We start from the raw sequence: 17478 nt of genomic DNA, 5'->3' as shown, positions 1-17478 counted from the left end.
CCTAAGCAGCAATCAACGTAAAAGCTGCAGAGACGCCAGGCCTAAAATCCTCTACATAACCAAACACGGATTCACAGAGTGGGGTGGGCATGACAGAGATACTACTGCCAAGTTCAGCTCTTGAACCATCTTAAAATGGGGTGAGGAGTGCATATCCCAATGGAAGTTCATCTAGATAAGACCAGCCCTTTTCATCACAGGCCAGTGCAGGCCATGGGTTCAGATGGTGTGGGTTCAAGTCCCTCCTCTACAGCTTTCTATATGCATGACCATGGGGAAGTTGATTCAGTCTGTAAACGAAAATAAGAGTCATACCATTACCTACTTTGCAGGGTTGTAAAGCTCTGGATAGGATGAATGTCACAAGCAGAAACACCTTGACCCTTGACAAGTATGAACTGCTACTCCTGTGATAAAAATTATCCAAGTGGTGTTAGAGTCGGGCACTGAAGAACAAAACTGTTTTCCAATTTGTGGTGACTAAGCACTGGGAACTCTGTGTAGTTGTGAAATGTGTCTCTGAGGAGAACCAGACCCCCAGGCAGAAAACAAGACACAACTCTGGCCCAAAAGATGCCCCCACTCCCCCCACCTCCCTACCCCCGCCACCCAAGGCCTAAAACAGTGACAGCAAGAGGCCATGAGAAGCTTCATCAAAGAAGAGAACACATGGGTTCTACATCAGGTCTTGTCTCATACCAGCTGCATGGCTTTGAGGAAATTCAAAAACACTTTCCCATTGGGAAATGAGGGATTTAGACAGTTGCTTTCAGCTGTTTTAAGTTTCTAGCATATCTGGGGTTTAAAAATCAACCAGGCCCCATCCCTGCACCACTCCCCCTCCTTCCCCACTGGCTCCACTCTAGCCAGTGCACACAACACACCACTCCTTCCTCAAAGCCCTCACCCTTCCACTCCCCTACTTTGAATGCTCTTCCTCTGGCTACTCTCCTTTCTCACTCCCTCACTTCCTTCAGCTTTGTGCTCCAGTGTAACCTCCTTGGAAGAGCCTTACCTAAGGCACCCTCTATAAAACAGCACATAGCATATCACAGTATATACATACTAGATCCACACCACCCTTCTACCCTGCTTTATGAGAGCCATATTAGACTCATTTATTTCAATATGCCCCCACCCCATGCTAGAATATGTACCCCATTAGATCAGATAACTGTATCTCATGTTTACCACAGTATTCCCTGTACCTAGACCTGTGCATGCTTGGTACAGTGAAACTCCAATCAAGATACCTTTAAATCCTAATTTCTTCCCCAAAAGAATATTATTACCCTGCTTTATCAAACAGGTGAAGACAGGGTTCTTCTGGTTGAATACAGTAGCCCCAGGCTACCCCAAACCACTGCCCAAGATGATCTCCCATGTCCCTTACCACTCAGAAAGTCTCCAAGCCCACACTATTTCTGTTACACCCCAAAGAGAAGCATCAGATTTGATGAATGACTCTATTCTGTGATTTCACTTCCTACTGACTAGCAGCTGCAAAAAAGGCCCTGAAAACTCAAAGCAAGCCACATTCCAGAGCTACTGCACCCCAAGACATCTACAACAAGGGAAGCCTGTACCCTGTCACACAGTCCCTGTGCCTTAGACCTACCATTGAGCCTCTATGCAGTAAAAGTCTCACTCCTAACAGAGGAAGGAAGAAGGGTGATGGACTTGGAAGCCACCTGAAGGATATAAATTCCAAACATAGCAGCCATCTCCTAAGCTCCAGATTCTGCTACTTAAGTGTCTCTTTTTCTAGCTAAATGACCCCAAATAAAATTATGCCTAGGTTGGCCTGCTTTGGGCTCACATTCAGGAATACGGAGGTTGAGTGAGTCTCCTAGAAAATAACTCTGCCCAAGGCAAAAACAGTTGCAAGAAACACTCCTGAGAAACCAACCAGCTGCAATACAGTGATGGGACTTAGGCATAGATAACAAATGTTCTCCCAAATCCAGGCAAGATATGAAATATATGCAGCAAACAAGTAAAGAGACCTTTGCAAAACTCTGTCATCCAGTCTGAACTAAGCAAGAGTCATAGATTAAAAGCATGGTGACCCATCCTCTAAAACCATAATCTAATCCTTAAACTAAAGACAATTTAATGCCTTTACATGTCCATATGTTTTCTAATGGCGCCATTGCTGTCAGTGTGCTGCAGGAGTGCTTCTTGGAAGATGGAAGTCCTGAGGAAGCACATCATTGGAAGGCAATTACATGCAGTGCTAACATTTTACAATGGCCAGATGGGCTGTACTTCAACAGCACAATTCCCAAATCAGGCTGAGTGTACGTATTTCTTCATTCCCTAGTCCCAGGTACAGCATCCTAAAGGAAACAAGAATACAGTTGAAATACAGACAGCAGGTGGAGAAGGCTGCAAGCATGTTCATCTGCACACAGTAGACAGTCTAGGGAGAAAGTGGTGCCCACCTCTCCTGGCCACGGTCACACTGTGTCTCCTTAACTGAACACATCACAGGAGTGTTATTACAAACTACAGGAAGGGCAGAGAAGAGCACAAGGCAAAGTTCAAAATGCACAGTTCCTACCTAAGAGTTTAAAAGCTGAGTCGGGCCCTAGAGGTAATACAGAAGTCATATTTTACACATACATAAAACTAAAGCATCAGACAGCACCTTTAAAACCCTGGCCTTAAAGGTGTGGTTGCAGTTATACTAGATTTTTATTGCTATAGTTAAATTTTAAAGGACATGCCTTGACTTGGGTCTCCCCTACAATTAAAATCTACCAAGACACACCTCTGCTGTATTTCCACTTTGGATGTGCAAAAGGATCAAGAGTTCACTGAAGAAGTTGGAGAGAGGGAATGAGACTGGATGTTTCACAGCATGGTGGTTCCAAGAAGAAGCTGCCTCTTCTCTTCAAAAAGCTTACACCCTTGGAGGAGATACTTAACTTGAATCATCTTCATATTCACCTGGAGGACTTTATTCCCTAGCCCCCAACTGATAATCAGGTCTGAATCCTTAAGTCCTAACAGTGTGGAAGCCCATCTTAGCCCAGGGGAGATGAGGGAGAGTTCTCAAGAAAGTAGGGGATTTCCATAAGAAGCAAATCTAAAAGCCACATTCATTAGCATACTCTTTGCAGCATAACCAAACCTCAATAGGGGAGAGAGGCGAGTAGGAGTGAACAATTTCCAAATGTGCCTAGAATAATCAAAGGAAACAATGACAAGCAAATAATAGGCTATTTGTCACCAGGTACCTTTGAGAAAGCTATCTAGAAAAGCAAAGAGCTATTTAGTATGGTTTTTCACCAGAAAGAATGGAATGCTTATTAGTTTATTAAAAAAAAAAAAAACTAGCGATAGTAATAAGGTCTTTTTTACCATGGAATGGATTCCCAAAAGGGGTGCCACTTCCTCGAATAGCTTAAAAGTAGACAAGGAACCTCTAGTCGTGTATATAAGCTCATACATACAGTAACTGTGACAGGCTGCATTCCCTTCTCCAGCTGCACACTTCTGTTACAGCACACAGTTTTAGGAACTCAGTAAGTAAGACGGTACAAGGGCTTATGATAGGGACTAGCACACAGTAGTCCTCAGTCTCATGAACCTGAACTCTTGCCTTTGAAAAGGTATAAAATCTTCCTGAGTAATGCTATGGGGGAGGGCTGAAGGAAACACAGAAAAATATGCTACAGATACACAGTATGAGTGGCAGCCACTGTAAGCTTTAGCTTTTAAAAGGGAAATAGGACACGGGGTGGGGGGGGGGGGTACACCTCAGTGGTATAGCCCTTGCCTACATTCAGGAGGCCCTGGATTTGATCCCTAACATCACAAAAAGAAAAGACTTCCCAAAAGGGGTAAGGTACCCTCCGCTCCCTAAATCCTATTAGACCTTGAAAATCCTTTGTAACCAAGGTAATTTTCAGCAGCAACAAGGAACAAATATGGTTTACCAGTGACCCATTTGAGGCTCTCAGAAAATGAATCTGTACTGAAAAAACAGAGGCAAAAAGGAGTTGAGGGGCCCAAGCTTTCAACTGAGCAGAAACTGCTACAGGTTTTGATCTTGGCAAGCTGACAGCCTCTCTGAGCTCCAGTTTCCTCAACTGTAAAACAGATACAGTTCCTTTTTTTCACAGGGTAGTTCTATGGCACAAAAAATGCAAAACTGCAGGTACAATTTGGCCTGGCACAGAGCAAACACACAGTAAATAGCAGTTCCCTTCTCAAAACTGTCTTTTCATGGGTATTGTGTGTGTGTGTCTGCAAACAGGTCAACAGTAAATAAGCACTGACTATATAATAAGCCTATATGCATTAGTGAACAAAGCTACAATTCTGAGAGCCTCCAGTACCCCCTTAAGGATATGTGTAGGGAGGCTACAGGGGATAAAGGCAAAGGATGTAGGGAAATAAAACAATACACTGAAACACAGGGAGAAAATGTTAGCTATCTCTTTTTCAAGGTTCCAGTCATAACTCCCAAGTGACACACAGTAAACCATTATGGCACACAGAACAGACCAAGAAAAAATTAATGGCACTTGGACTTCCCACTAGCTCCCGAACAAAACACGAAGCACATTGTGTCATAGTCAACACTTCAAAAACTCCTTTAAACTGGCCCCGAGATCTCAATCTATGGGAAAGTCAGTTCAGAAAGATGAAATAAATGCTCCCAGAGCCAAGAAATAAACCATTTCTCTGATTTAATCCATATCCCACCATTAAGACTGTAATAATGCACTGTCATCAACATTATTATCATCTGTGACCCTGGAAACAAGTAATAACACACTTAAAATTAATTTGGGGTTTGAAATACAGACAAAAAGATGGTTTTATTGGGTAGGTTTTGAAGTCTGAATGTTTCAAAGTGAAAAGTCACATTGCCAAAAATACTTTACAATTTTTAAAAAGTGACCAAGGGAAGTAGAAGCGGGAAGGCTAGCTGATTTAAGACAGTTTTTGATACTTTCCAATATTACGCAAAACTACTTTTAAGCACAGGAACTATTTCTGGAATCACATTATTCTTCGATATTTGAAAAGTTATATTCCTCACTGAAGGTGACATGGAACAATCTGGTCCATTTCTATACTAGATTAATAAAACATTGTAAAACAATGCAACTGTCTTAGCCCAGCAGGTTTCAACATTCAGGTGTGAAATCGCACCTCCCAGCACACAGGCTGAATTATCCCCTTGCCTCTCACCTGCAATTATCATTTGCTCCCTCCCCAGGTAGCTCTCAGCTACCACATATCCTTGGAGGCTCACATTTGGAAATAAAAACTCCCTCTGGGGGCCTCATATGCTGCGGGAGTGAGAGGGAGGACAAAAACAAAAACTTCATGCTGGCTTAGACAAACTTCTGAAAAGATCTATTTTCAACACACAGTAGAAATGCAATTTGATAAAATTAAAACACCCTAAGTCACCACAGTTAGCCCTAAGTAGTTTCCAAAATAAAAAGGGTAAATTTAACTTGACTGTTCTTGTAGAGGCCAGCTTCGTCCATTAAGGCCAATTCCAAAAATGTAGCAAAGGATATTTCATCAGTTGGGAGGGCATAATGAGATGTTTTGATTAAAGCATTTTCCACCCTTGGTTAACAAGATGTAACAGATGTCACTGACTTTTCTAATAACAATACAGCCCTGCTTTTGGCTTCTTTACAATTTTAAAACCAAACTGTCATATAGAAAAATTATAGCCACAGTGTCTCTGCACAATCATGACTCTGAAGTGGTTATGACAGGCCTGGACTCCCCGATGGAACAGATATGGAAATCATATTCCATATTCATAGCCTGGAGCCCTCCTTAGCACTCACTTGAAAACCATGCTCTGAAATCTGAATGATGCGGGCTTATTCTAATCACCACCAATTATTCCTGCAAGCACCGACTGAGTGAGGTATGAAACCCGAACAGAAAATGCAAATCTCACAGTCACTTTCTTCCAGAAGCACAGGAACACATGAAGAAAGGTGTCTCAGGGAAAGTAGAGCCCATCTGAAAAGTCTCTACCAAAACCCCAGCCTCCTACAGAGAGGAGGAGTACTATTCTTGGTAAAAAAAAAAAAAAAAAAGAACTCACATTTTTCACAGCAAGATTCCCCTGGCGCATTTGATCCTATTTACAAATTTCCATTTACACCAATTTTGTCACCATATCAGTCCAGAATGTAACTAGAGACAGGCTACATTTTGACTGGGAGGCAGAGTCTCTCCCACTGAAGTTCAGCTCAGACATCCTGGTTTAACAACTCCATTAATGACATCAAGCCCAGATCACAGATTACTCATCACCGCCCCCCGCCACGGTATGTGTGTTATTTATAGCACAGCCTATCAATCATGTCTTCCCCTTATTAGTTCCTATTTTCTGGTCCTAAGTTATTTGGCCTGCCAAATTAATACATTCCATTGCTGCTTCAAATCTAAACAATGCTTGATAAAAGATTAATAAAATAGTTGGGTTCTCTGCAACCACACACACACCCACCCCCAGGGAAATTCATCAATGTCTTTTTATTTGCATATTTGGCTGACTGCCCCCTGCAGCAAATATGTAAAACACAGTGCTCAGGTATCCTAGTTTATGGTTTGCATTTAATTCAGGGTGTCAATCTGCTTCTGTTTTAATTACATCCATCTTGATATGTTATTACAATCCCATAAAAACTTCTTTTCATTATATGAATGGCTATAAATATACACACATGACAAACAGTTGTTATAAATTTTCTGGTTCAGCAATAAACAGACAAGATGCCTTAGCCAACACGTCATGTGGATTTAATATTTTGAGTCTTTCTTCAGAAGAAAAGTTTGGTTGAGTCTTCAACTCAAACACGTTCCAAAGTTCCCTTGTTTCAGGTCCTGCTGTCAATGTGCTAAGTTTATCTACATCTAAGTTTCCCTGAGTTGCTACACTGAAGAAAATATTTTAAACCATTCTGCCACCAAAAAAAAATTAAAATTTTAAGTGGGCCACAATAACATCCTCTTATATCCAAATAATTATTTTATCTTCCCAGTGGACATTCAAGAATGAGAAAACCTCACATTATCCCATAATACTTACTTTTTCATTTCTATCTCCATGACAGGAAGGTGGGAAAGGGGGACTTGAGCAACAACAACAACAACAAAAAATGGACCTACAGGAAAAGGCCCACAAATGTCAGGTGATCACTACTGAGGGAGTATGTGGATAGAATGCTTTTGAAAGGTTCTTGACATTGACTGACAACAGAACCTCATGGGAAGCTTTGAAATCATGGTGTTCATCCTTACTTGTAATATTTCTGTTTTGAAAAACTTCCTTCCAAGGTTCCCACCCCTGGGACTACCAGCCATAAGGAGAAACAGTCTCCAAGCTTCAATGGGTAGCAGTCCTAGTCTCTAACTCCCCTCCCAGCTGTACGTTCATGTGCAAAGTGAGAGACAGAGGTGCATCCTGCAGAACCAAGTCTAAGCCTCTCACCTCACAGAGGTGACTTAGGATCAAAACATTGCTCAGAAAAAAAGTATAAGGCCTGATTTTAGGATAATTCCACCTGAAGATTTAGCTCTCCACATTAATCTCAAAACTGTAATTTTCACAAGTAACGGAAGTGACCATCATAACAAAGAAGAAAGGAGCAAAACTGCAAAATGCTTGCTTCCCTTTTGCCCAGTGGAAGTATAATTTCGCTTAAACTATGTAAGATCATTTCTAAGAAAAACACAATCCAGGGCCTTCGTTATTTTTTCCAAATGAACATGTAAAGAACAAATGGTGGAAGTCACTGGAATTTCTAACTTGGGGCTAGAAAATAAGTGAGAATCTAATGTAAAAGGTCTACTTCAGTGGCACACTTGAGGGTACTACAAACTTTTAATTCCTTGTTTTCAGTTCTAAAATATGAATGCCATCAGAAACTTTACAGAAATCTAAAATGAGATTGTCTTTGTGCTGCAATTGGAGAACAGGTGTGGGGACAACAAGGAAAATGACATCCTTCACTTACTGCAATTTGACCCTGGCAATGACTAATTCTGAGAGTCAGAATTTAGCAGCAGTTTGGAAGGATCAGATTTCACCCATATAACCAAGAGTCACAGTCTGTCTTTGCAGAATCTACAGTGCAAAGAATTTTCTGCCAAAAATTAATCCCAACCTGCATTAGCCATCCTCCATAACTTGCACACTGTAGGCTTTCCCCATCTCCTTGGTGAGTACAAGTCTACTGTACCTGACTTTTCCAGGATTATGCCATCATGAGGCAGAGCAGCAAGCCAAAATAATAGTAATGTCTTTTTAAAGTATTTCATGAAGTTAGTACTGTTTGTCTAGGCAAACACTAACCAGAGTTCAAATAGGAACTGAGAAATCAGAAAAATGAGCTACAACACTCCAGAAAACCATGGCAGGCAACTCCCCCATGCAGAGTTAGTATCAGAGTCCCTCAAACAGACTGTCAAAATGCAAATAATGAAAAGTTTAGAAAGCTTCAAGATTCCACATTTCATCCACACCTTCCTAAATCCATTACCTATTATTATCTGCATGCATAATTCTGATAGGTCTACTTTAATAAGGGAAAGAGGAGGAAGAAGAGGTAGCAGTAGGTTGGGTAATGCATCTGGGACCTAAAATGAGACTACCACATACACTATATATGAAATGCACACTTTCTAAGGCAGCAGTGCACAGGACCTCAGGGTCCAGGTCCCCTTCGCATGGATAGAATCAGAGACCTGAACAGGACCAAGACCTAGAAGCCTGCACTGGCCTCACCCCTTCCTCAGCAAGCAAAGGCAGTGGGATGGTGTAAAGTTCACTCCTTCCCTCCTTGGTTATGAATAGCACAGAGAGGACCTATTCTTTGTGACTTACAACACTATCTCGTGATACAGTATTGCCTGAAAGGAGGCAGAGAAAGCAAGAAATTACCCTTACTCTGAAAGTTTCATAGACGTGAAGAAACAACTCAGCTCAGATCACTTGGAGTCTCAGCCTGAAATTCTATGTCCCTCCTTCTAAAAATTAAAAAAAAAAAAATCTACATTTGTGGAATAGGCAAAGATACCAGAAACCATTCTGCCCCAGCTAACAATATCCCCCAAATTGTTTTTGAGCCTCTCTTGTCTTAAGTTTTACCAAATTAATCTTTTCTTCATAACTTCAATTACATGGGTATGGGTGGTGGGTTTCAATCCTTCCTAAATTGTTGCAGAAAACTTTATCACATTCAAATGAGTAGGTGCCATTACCAGGTTCTTCTTCCCCAATCTACAGTACATTGGGTTTAATCCTAACCCTGGGGGGCTTGGGGAGAAGGGCAGAAATGCTACTTCTTGAGAGAAAAAACAACAGCACACACCACAAGGCACTTCAATAAAGTTAGACTACATTTAATGTAGTACAACTCCTATTCAAGATAGGGGTAAAATAAAATAAAGTAAAATTCACCCCCTGTACCCACGCACACACACACACCCCTCTATTAAAAGGTGCTGTGGGCCTTCCTTTCCAAGCACTTCCAGCTTGTGCAGTCCTTGGATCTGCATTATTCTAATAGCTAACCTCAGCTATCGTTTTCTCCGTGTGGGGACTTCATGGTTAATCCTAGCATTCTCTCAAACTAAATAACCGCCACTTGGTTTTTTGTACAGAAGAGTCTAAGAATCTCTTTATCACCCACAACACTTCTTGAATCACGTTTACTGCTCTGTTTTTAACCTTTTCCCAACAAAGAGAGCAAGAATACCACTCTCAGAGAGTACCAAAGCTTCCATCACTAACTTCAGGATTCGTTATTTAAATCTACTGGTTCATATCCTGTCTACTGCCCAAAAAACAGCCGAGACAGTTACTCTCCACAGCTAACCCGAGCCGCATGGAACCTTCCTATCCAGCCTTAACCCACATGAACCCTCCTCCAGAGATATTCTGCCGCTATACTAAAACCCTGAAATGCAGTAGTCTGGCAAAATGCTTGAATTCCTACCACACACACTGTTCACGCTCTTCCTTTTGCCCAAACATTCCACATTTAGGAAGTCCTCAGACCCCAAAGCTATGCTTTTCAGAACCAAAATGCTGGAACTGACCCATTTACTCAGCCAGGACCAAACTTTCCAGGACAGAAAGTGAAAAAGTCAACAAAGAAAGACACAGCTCCATCACTTTCCCTGCCTCTGCAGCAGCAGAAGAGATGTTCTGACCCTTTGTGAATTACCACTTCAGTCACAGGAGGCAAAAGGCAGCTAATCTAAAACCTTTGTTTTTAACATCAATGTCAACCTCCTTTCTCTCATCCAGCCTTCTTTCCCAGGTTGCTAAAAAAGCAGCAATACATGAAACCAGAAGGGACCAAGAGAGGATAAAACATACTGGCTGGAGGGCAGCTTGGTGGCATCAGAATGGGGCTCCTATCACACTGAAAAGAGTGACGAATGAGAGTCACTCACTCCATGGTTGGGGTTGCTAACAACCAGGCAAAAAAGGGGAGCTGATCTCTCACTACCTGCATCTCACTCCCCTTCTACTCCTGCAGAAGCAGCAGCATCCCACACAACTACAGGTCATCCACCATCAGCCCACTCACCCTGGGCTCCAAGATCACTAAACCCAAGATCTGCAGTTACTTCTTTCAAATTTTGTCCAGCACTTCCATCCTGGTTTACAACGCTGAAAATAAAAAGTACTCTGTAGCAGACTAAATTTAGGAGTGAAGGCACGCTGCATTGCCTTCTCTGATACTGAAAACTCACATGAATATAAGGAAGAACTTAATTCTGGCAGAACAAGTCATTTGTTTAATTTTGTCTAGTCCATTAAGTTTCAAAATCTATCTGAGGATAGATCACTCTGTTTTGGTCTGGAACACAACTCATGAACATCCTGCAGAGCTATGTTCCTTTCAGCTTAAGAGTGCTCCAAGCTAGTCTAAATCTCTCCAGTAACAGATGAAGAAAATGATGCTTTCAGAGAGGAACTTTTCAAAAAGGTCACACAACTATTACAAAGGACCAAAACTGGCCTGTGGGTCTCCACGGGATTCCAGTTCCCGAAACAAGAAAGATTTATCCACTCTTGTACTCATTTCTACCAGCCCTTCCTTGTTCCCAAGTCCTAATTACACAGCATCTTCTCACTAGTCTTGTTTCTGTGCCTTCTTCAATATTCCTACAGAATGCATTTCCTGTCATTCACGCCGACCCTGTCTATCCAATCACTTCCTTCTAGGACCTATCTTCTCCATGAGACTCCTCAACAGGTCTGCCTGTTTCACTACCCTCACTACTCTCTCAACAACTTACTATTCAAGTGTCTGTTTCAAAATTATTTTATAGGTACTAGGTTTAACTTATCAACTAAATGGCCTATCTCTTCAAGATGCTATATATACTCTGCATTTCTCTGTACTCCTATAGTACCTTGTGCATATTAAGCATTTCATAAATATTTACTGACTGGTACAAGAAACATGATAAATGCTGGGTTTCAAACAACTGAATACATGAGATTTGCCCATGATAAATTAAAGCCTACTAACATGACATGTTATAAGTACATCATATTTTGTACCGCCTAGTTAAGACTAGTGATGTATGGGTAAGTCCTGAAACAGAGCAAGGGAATGAAGACCACATTAAAATCTCGATTTGATCCTGTACCCACCAAAAAAGATCTTCCTTTATTTTCACAAGGCTGCAAGGCTCCAACAGGCCTCTTGTCTGCTAATTCTACCAATTTCATCTTTGTTTCCCCTAATCAGTTGTATTAAGGGAGGATAACCTAAGAACCCAGGGCACAAAAGTAGGAAAAAGCAGATTTGCAGAGTCAAATTTTCATCCTCAGTGCTCACCTGACTTCCTAATAGAAACTACACAGAAACCCAAAGACCAGAAAGGTACCATTATCTGGTATTATCAGGATACACTGAGAGGACTGGGACGGCAACAGTCCACATTCATCCTTTACTTGTTACAGCACTTTGGTAGCTTTAACAACACATGGTATCTGGAGATATTTGCTCTCATCATCCTCTGAGTCAAAGACCATCCAGATACACAATCCCATATTCTAATGGTAATTCTGCTTCTCAAATGTGTAATGAAAAGAACACCTCGTTCAACTTTAGCCTCCTCACCTACCCTCTTATCCTCTATCATGAGACTCTTCATAATCAGACACTTGAACTTCAGGGCACAATTACTCAAGACAAGTGTCCCTGAAGAATATGAAACTACCTCTGCCAGTTTCACTGCCTAGAAAGTAATAGGACTTGCCAAACTACCCTCAAAGCTTCCATCACCTTAAATAAAAGTCCAACAACAGTGAGCAACAGCCAGCATAAAAATGCAGGCTCTCATTAGACAAGTTTATTACTTTTACTCTAGTATCTGTAAAATCATAGCTGGACTGGAACTATTTATATAATCATATTTCATTATAAGTAACAAGCCTCATTTTTCAAAAGAAAAGCCCCAAATCAGCTACTCAGGACAAAATCATGGAGTCCATGTGCCCATTAACACCCAAAGCTACCCCAGGGTCTGCCAGCTACTGCTGTGAACTGGCATCATACACCTAGCTGTGTGGTTTCTTATCACAACACTACACCAATGTCAGCCTTATTTCAGGGTGTCTTTAGGGTAACCCTTCACACACATTTCCATGCAAGTTCATAGTTTAGTTGCCTGTTTCCTAAAAAGCCCTCACATTTCTTGGTGGTAATTCAGTAAACTTTTCAAACCAAGTATAGTAGGTCGGAGGTTCTATTATAGTGACAGCTACACAGTACACACCCCACTACTGTGTCTGACCATCCACAAGGACAAATATGCTAATAAGCAGTCAACATACCTATCTTTTGCCAAAGAACCAGACAAATATCATGATTTTTATTTCCTGCTGTGCGGTTTTGACCTGAAAAGTTTATTTATTCACAAGTTTCCTACCAAATTTGGGCTTCTGAAGATGTGAACACGCACAGGATACGTGGTATCAGAGGACAGTTGTTCATTTATTTAGGAGTGATAATGGTACTGAGGGAGGAGTTGAGTTTTTGAGTCAGTACAGTTAATAGATTTATACAGAAATATTAGCAAATGAGAACGTGGCAGATCTGAGAGGGAGAATGAGTGGATGGACTAGGAGAAACAGGACGAGATGGAAAGTGACAGTTGTTGAACCTGGGTGATGGATATGTTGGGAATTACAATACTGTTCTGTCTACTTGGGATATGCTTGTATTTTCTATAAAATGTGAACCACACATTTTTAAAAGTTAGTCCTTTTGAACCTACACACAGGTATGTATATTACATTTAACTGTGAAGGTGACACAGTATTCAGTTAACCAAAGTAACCTGGGTTTTAAATGTAGAAAAGTAGTAGAAAAATCAACTACAGCCAGGAAAGAGATGGCATTAATGGTAGGTACATTTTGAACTTGAACTTCTTAAAAATTAAAAGCTTTTAAAGCTTAAAAGAAAGTAGAATGGTCACATTTCCTCCCAAAAACCAAATGTGTACATTCATATACATCTGAAGTCCAAACACCTACTTACAAAAAAAAAAAAAAAAAAAACAAGAAAACAAGGAAAAACTGCATAAAAAAGGAAAAACAACTGCATAAGTTATGTCCATCTCCACCTGGCCTTCCAAACACAATCGAGACAATCCAGAGGCCCTCTTCCTTACTCAGGGGCCAAGCAGCAATGCAGAAAACACAACCACTTGTAAGTAACTCAACTGTTCCAAGTACTTTCTTTCGCCAACCTCAGAGAGCAATGGTGCACCAAATTCTACGCAGCATTTATTCTGAGGATACATGCTACCATTTTAATTCCTATTTCAAAGCAAGAGAGAAAGTCAGAGGCCACTTCACAGTGCCCAGCCACTTGGCAAAGTTAAAGGCACAGTTACAATCATCCTGAGTGGTGAGCCTCAACACTCTCAATCTTAGCCAATACACCACCAGTTCTAGAACCAAAGGGTAACTCTATCACTAACACTGAAATTTATGGATACCACCAATACCACACTACCATCATCCTCCCTTCCTCCCAACCCAACCATTGGCCACCATCCACCAGCATCACCCCAACCAAAAACAGTTCACAGAAAAGAATAAGACTGACAAAAGATTGCCTTTCTCAAAATATTTAAACCTGACACCCAAACACATACACAGAACCAGAAACCTACAGCTGTGCAGTCACTGTGGTGCTATTTAAGCTTTAGTTAACAAAAGCTTGCACATCTGAAACAATACCATAATAACCCAAAAAAAAAAAAAAAGGAAAAGTTTCCTTCAGGAACCTCAAACCATCACATCAGGTGCATGAAAGGCTAGAAACTAACTCCTGTGCTGGTTCTGTGCTTAAGAAAGCTGCAGAATCTCAAAGCCTTCTGTGTGTGGTGTGTGTGCTGGAGGTGGGGATAGAGAGGGAGGGGGAGGAAAGACAGAGGTTAAATTTATAGAGGCCAATGACCAATCTTAGCACCAAATGAGATCTGTCCAAGCAAAGAGAGTTTCCCCTGACCCCTGGACAGTCTCCCTCTAGCTCCCTCCTCCAACAGCACCCCCACCCCTAGGAGCCTCTTAACCGGCAGGAAAATGTGTATTTGGAATCAAAGCTGCCTGCAGGTGCGTAAGGAATAAAGAAAGACACACATACATACACACACACACAAAGCCAATCACTTAGGAAGAAAAAAAAAAAACACAAAAAAGAAAAGGCAAGGGACAATTGGTGACAAGCCCTTCAGCTACCAGCTAGATTTCATTCTTTCCTCCTACCAGTCCTCCCTGGTGTACCTTTTTCTGTCCTTCAACTAAATTGCTCTTGTACACACACACACACACACACACACACACACACGTGTATATGTATGCATGTGTATAGATAATATTATAATTAACCCTTTCTGTAATAGAGCCCCATGCAGAATACAGAAAGATATTCCATCTTTTCCTCTTCTCTCCCCTCCTCCCTCCTTTCTCCCAACCAGGAGAAAACGCCCCCTTCCCCAGCTTCACCAAAAAAAAAAAAAAAAAAAAAAAAAAGGCGGGGGTGGGGGGGGCAAAGAAATCCCAAACCCCATCAGCCTCAGGTCCCCAGGACACCCGGGCAAGGTATCTAACTCGCCAGACACACAGGGACATATGGCCGGGGAGAAAGCACACACAGAACCGTCCACAGGCGCCCCAAACCCAGCAAAGAGACTTCCACCAGCCAAGAAGCCATGATTGGGGAGGGAGAGGAGGAGGAAGTAGGGACAGAGCACTCCGTGGAGAGGGGGCGCATTGTTGTGATGGTTGAACCCCTTTCTTTCTGCCCATCTGCTGTGGAGGGGGTGCAGGGAGGGGGCGCAAGGGAAAGGCGAGCTAGGAGGAGGAGATCAAGAGAACCAGGCACAGCTTGGGGAGTCCCTCCTGCTGCCTGTCTGCCCGTACCCCCAGCTCCCCTCCAACAATGAGACCTTAGCCGAGACAGACAGACAGACGGACAGACAGCCCAGAACGCGGCGGGGGTGGGGGGAGGCAGGAGAGCCTGGGCGCAGCTGAGTGGGGTGGTGCATAAAAGGGGAACCGGAGAGAGAGAGGGAGAGAGACAGGGGGAGTGGGAGGGGGGTCCCCCCCTTACCTCCAGCGCTTCAAAAGTGACAAAGCTGGTCATGGCAAATCCATCAATGATGTCCTCTTCGGCCGAGGTGGACTCTCTCCTCTTCCTCCGTGGGGGTCTGGGCCGGGACGGGGTAGAAGACGGGGGCTTCCCATTGTCTTCCTTGTCGGAGCCCGACGACGAAGCAAGCGAGGGCGCTCGGGTCCGGCCAGCCCCACCGCCACCGGCCACGCCAGCCCCTAGCCCGCCCCGGGAGCGTCTCTCCCGGTCTCGCTGTGACCGCGATCGCCGCTTTTTGCGGAGTCCATGGCCCCGCGTTGGGCCATCCATGGCTGGTGCCGTGCCGGGGTGTCCCCGCTGGCTGCCCGCCCGCCCGCGCGCCGCGGCCACACACACACACAAACACACACACACACACCAAAAAAAAAAAAATTGACACCAAGCCCTCCCTCCGCCTTCGCGGGCCCCTCCGCCCCGAGCAGGGAAGAAAGAAGGAGAAAGAGAGGGGGGAAGGGGCGGAGAGAAGAGGAGGGGGACGCGGAGCCCAAGTGCGGGGCTCCGCGCGGCACCGCGGGTCGGAGATGCCTGGGAGCAAGCGCCGAGCAAAGTAATGGCTGAACACACAGGTCTCCTTTGCAGGAAAAAAAAAAAAAATAACTCAGCAAGCAGGCAATAAATCAGAATAGCGGAATGCTTTGATCAAGAGACTGGGAGGCTCCGGGGAGCCCTCCCCGCGGCCATGCTTCCCCCTTCTCCCCTCTTAAAATAAAATTAATAAAAAAAACAAAAAAACGCTGCGATCCGTTCCGATCCAAAAGCAGGTCCCCAAAGGTCGCGGTAAAAGTGGGGGGCAATGAACTTCACCCGCCCCTTATGGAGGAAAACACCCCCGCCGCCGCCTCTCACGCACGCCTCGGAGGAAACTCAAGTGCCAGGCTCCCAAATTGTTAAGAAATGCATCCAAGGGAGGTCGAGGCTGGGGAGCGACCCGAGAGGGGGCGACACCCCCCCAGGGACGGAAGCATAATAATGCAAGGGTTAGCAGAGGAGAGGAGGAAGAGGAGATGCAGGCAGGGAGAAGGACGGAAAGGAGGATGCTTGGAGCAGCTGTGGGTTTGCTTTTTTGGGGGGGGTGAGAAGAAGGAGGTGAGAGAAGCAAAGCCTGACGCGGCCCCCCGCCCCGCCTTGTCCTAGCCAAATATAAATATATATATATATTTTTTTTTTTTTGCAGTCCCAAAGAGGTCACCGTTCCTCAAAAAAATTTAAAAAATAAGGAGGGGTGAGCCAGTCAGTCGATGAGAAAAGCAGAAAGAAATCTCCAGCAAGCGGGAGAGACACCGCCACCGCCACTGCCACCGCCGCCACCACTACCGCCGCCGCCTCCTGTCCTCGCCGCCCCGCAGGAGGAGAGAAGCGCTGACTAGAACGCCGCTCTCTCCACGCCGCCGCTAACGCTGCCACCGCCGCCGCCAACGCGAGAGCCCCGAACCGGAGGGTGCACGGCGGGTCCCCCCACGGCTGCAGCGGGAGCCCGGGCACGGCCCCATCCTCCTCCTCCTCCGCCCGCCTCGCTCCGCTCCCGCTCCTCCCTCCTCCCCCCTCCTTCTCTAGCGCTCTCTCTCGCTCTCGCTCTCTTCCCGGCCGGCCCACCACCGCCGCCGCTGCCGCCGCCGCCGCCGCCCGCCTCAGCCCAGCGCCGCGCCCGCCCGCTCGCTCGCTCGCAAGCACGCGCACTCGCGCGCGCTACCTCCCAAAGCGCTTCCCCCGTCCCCGTGCGCGCGCGCGCGCGCGCGCGCGACCCCGGCTGGCTGGATCACGTGGGCGGCTGGGCTCCCTCCTCCCCCGCCC

The 17478-nt window shown here is 44.3% G+C and overlaps 1 protein-coding gene across 1 annotated transcript in view; it reads right to left on the bottom strand.

Moving 5' to 3' along the window:
• Auts2 (activator of transcription and developmental regulator AUTS2) overlaps positions 1-17242 on the bottom strand; it is a 1074506-nt gene extending 1057264 nt beyond the window's left edge. Inside the window, exon 1 of the mRNA XM_074075763.1 lies at positions 15649-17242. Within this exon, the coding sequence (XP_073931864.1) occupies positions 15649-15957 (309 nt within the window). The 5' untranslated portion in view covers positions 15958-17242. The remainder of the gene's footprint in view (positions 1-15648) is intronic.
• Between the last annotated feature and the right edge of the window lie 236 nt (positions 17243-17478).

This window comes from Castor canadensis, chromosome 6 (genome assembly GCF_047511655.1).
Source record: "Castor canadensis chromosome 6, mCasCan1.hap1v2, whole genome shotgun sequence".
NCBI lineage: Eukaryota > Metazoa > Chordata > Mammalia > Rodentia > Castoridae > Castor > Castor canadensis.
This window is presented reverse-complemented; position numbering and strand designations above follow the sequence as displayed.